Raw genomic sequence first — 3406 nt, 5'->3', positions numbered from 1 at the left:
TGTGTGTGTGTGTGCAGTGCTCTGCCTAAGCTAAGTGAAAAGAAACAGGCGTTCAATGCTTATAAAGTCCAGACAGAGAAAGAGGAAAAGGAAGAAGCCCGAATCAAATACAAGGAGTCTAAAGAGACTTTCCAGCGCTTCCTGGAAAACCATGAGAAGATGACCTCAACCACACGATACAAGTGAGATTTAAAACTGTTTGGATGACAACTTCAATCAATGCCTGTTTAAAAATAACAAAAATCACAATGCAGACCACATACTTTGGGTTGGAGATTTGAACATCCTAGCAACTGTATAACAACACACTAAAATATACTCAGAACACCTTAGCAACTGCATAGCAGTGCCCTGGCAATCACCCCCACATCACTCCAGCATTATAGTGGAGTTTTGCATGCACCAGCACCACTCTCATTTTTAATCCGGTATTACTATAAACAAGGTTAATGTTTTTTCAGCTCTCTTTGGCTGTCATTGATTCAGAGCAGTTGAACTTTACTCCCCCACTTACTTAGATGATTAAAATCATATCAGCATTGTCATGGTGACATGTTGGCCGGCTTAATGATGCTATTGGTGTAAATCTCACCTGTAATCAGGCTTTAAATAGCGGTGTTGTTTTTCATGAGTTCCTGTCTGTACTGTGTCATAAGGTCTCAGAGATACTCTGTTATTAATTAGTAGTTCTATATGGCGTTAATATCCTGTAATATCACTGCCCCTACTAGTAGTAGACTAACTTATGAACTGCAGCAATGTTCGTACTCTCTCACATGAGGGAAATCGTGCTTTATGAAACGTTATGGAAAAAGTTGTTCTTTAAGCAGTGCTTGTTTGTAAGTTTCTCTTGTCTTGTACAGGAAAGCGGAGCAGATGTTTGGCGATCAGGAGGTGTGGTCATGTGTTCCCGAGAGAGACAGGCAGGAGATCTATGAAGATGTGCTGTTTTATTTAGCAAAGAAAGAGAAGGTTTGATTGGCTGATTTTGTTCATCACTGCACTATATATATATAGTTACACTAATAATCTAATAACCTGCTAATTTTTTTTTTTCAATTTAACAATTTAAATGCTGATGTCACTTTCATTTGGATGCATTTTAATATGCAAACTTCAATTAGTAAGCAATAAACCAGATGTGACTGTGCATTACGGTGATTAAGGGAAGTTGTTAGGTGTGACGCATCGTAAAATCACTAACACACAGTGGCTTATTATAATAATAAAACTTTAGCAAGTGCAATACACATTGTCTAGAAGTAATTCCATTTATTAGTAGACAAATCAGTAAATAATTATTCCAAGTAATATAACTCATTAGTTAAACAGTAGGCTGTTTACATTTGCCAACCACTAATACAAAAACAATATTTTTTGTTACATTTAATTTAAAATTCACTTGGTTTGTGGTCACTGGTCTGCATATACAGGTGCATCTCAATAAATTAGAATGTCGTGGAAAAGTTCATTTATTTCAGTAATTCAACTCAAATTGTGAAACTTGTGTATTAAATAAATTCAGTGCACACAGACTGAAGTAGCCAAAATCATCACAATTAAAAGAACCAAAGACTTAAACTACTTCAGTCTGTGTGCATTGAATTTATTTAATACACGAGTTTCACAATTTGAGTTGAATTACTGAAATAAATGAACTTTTCCACGACATTCTAATTTATTGAGATGCACCTGTATAAGAGTATCTCTCTGGACAGTCCATAATGCCTTTTATATTTCTTTTTCTTTTTTTTAAATAAATAAAAATATATACATATTGTTCTGGCCTTGTCCTGTCATGATTGTGGCTCAATGCTTTGTCTCAGGAACAAGCCAAGCAGCTGCGGAAGAGGAACTGGGAAGCTCTGAAGAACATTTTGGACAATATGGCCAATGTGACATACAGAACTACGTGGTCTGAGGCACAGCAGTACCTACTGGATAACCCCACCTTTGCTGAAGATGAGGAGCTACAGAGTATGCACACACACACACACACACACACTGTACTGCCACCTCCACACGATGATGCTTTTAACCTGCATAATGAGAGTGAGTGTGTTTGATATAGAGGAAGCTTTTATCTTCCTTTGTGTCTGTGTGTGTGTTAGACATGGACAAAGAAGATGCTCTGATCTGTTTCGAGGAACACATCCGTGCTCTTGAGAAAGAGGAGGAGGAAGAGAAACAGAAAACTCTGCTGCGAGAGAGACGCAGACAGCGCAAGAACAGAGAGTCTTTCCAGGTGACACACACGTGTGACTCTGTCCTGGTTTGTCCCCTACATCACGTCCAGCTTTCTAATAGGGCTGCACGATATATCGTTTCAGCATCGATATCGAGATGTGCGCATCCACGATAGTCACATCGCAGGATGTGCGATGTTTAATATACTGATCGTTATATTTATACTGATCGTTTTCTTTGCTCACACACAGACACCATGTCTACACCGGACGCGACAGCAGTACAGAGATAACCATTTTTAAATACATTTAGTAGCAGAGCTACTGCAAGCGATTTTCAATCCATTTATCCTTTGTTGAAACTTCGTCGTCGAGGAGAGCGCAGGTCACGGTTGCTTAGCAATGGCAGACACCACGAAAGCGCAAGCTCCCGAGTGCTTTGGAAAGAAGGAGAAAGCGGCGCGACTGGCGTTTTCCACACGTTTTAGGCGTGACATGCGAACGGACCCAAAGTCTGTCTACACTGGACGCGACAAAGAGCTTAAACTTTGTGTCAGTACGTCATAAATAGGAGGCATCAGTATACTGTCGGGGATTTGTCATTCCGCGCCACATCCAGTGTAGTCAGTCAAACAGCAACACTGATTATAATGGGTTCTATTGTATTTTGTCACGTTGCGCGCCATGCCGCTCGCATCTGGTGTAGACACGGTGAGAGCCACGCAGATGCACGTGACCCCTGAATTCAGTTCACTTCCGCTACTATTTGTGCCTGAAATGACACATACGCGCGAAAATATGTCAAAATGCATGTCTCTGCAAGTATCCTTGTAAAAACAGTTGCTTATGGCTTAGGTGAAGGTAAACAATTAAGAATGAAAGAGGATAATATATTCACAGCAGTTTAATGTCTCTGTTGCTTTCTGTGTCATGTTAATCAAACAACAAAACACAGAGAAAAATCACTTTTGTAGCTTTAACACAGATTTATTAGATTTAATTTATACAGTGAAGACTATGCAGTGTTATTTTACATTTGATTATTCAATTTCTGTACCTGAATACTGTTAGACTTGCCTTAAAAATACAAAGCACTGTTTATTTAATTTGTCTCTTTTTGTTCTATTATATCTATCTATGCTTGTAATTTGTTTATTCCTATGCTGATTTACTCACCTACAAAATCACCCCAATCATTGATTACCCCCCCCCCCCCCCCC

At 39.1% G+C, this 3406-nt stretch overlaps 1 protein-coding gene across 1 annotated transcript in view; it reads left to right on the top strand.

Moving 5' to 3' along the window:
• The window catches only part of LOC107671292 (pre-mRNA-processing factor 40 homolog A-like), a 22939-nt gene that overhangs the window by 9980 nt on the left and 9553 nt on the right, over positions 1-3406 (top strand). Inside the window, 5 exon segments of the mRNA XM_016464186.1 lie at positions 18-182; positions 864-972; positions 1827-1977; positions 2112-2361; positions 2614-2654. Of these exon segments, the coding sequence (XP_016319672.1) occupies positions 18-182; positions 864-972; positions 1827-1977; positions 2112-2361; positions 2614-2654 (716 nt within the window).

Source organism: Sinocyclocheilus anshuiensis, unplaced genomic scaffold (genome assembly GCF_001515605.1).
Source record: "Sinocyclocheilus anshuiensis isolate Anshui unplaced genomic scaffold, SAMN03320099.WGS_v1.1 scaffold284, whole genome shotgun sequence".
In the NCBI taxonomy this organism is placed as follows: Eukaryota; Metazoa; Chordata; class Actinopteri; order Cypriniformes; family Cyprinidae; genus Sinocyclocheilus; species Sinocyclocheilus anshuiensis.
This window is presented reverse-complemented; position numbering and strand designations above follow the sequence as displayed.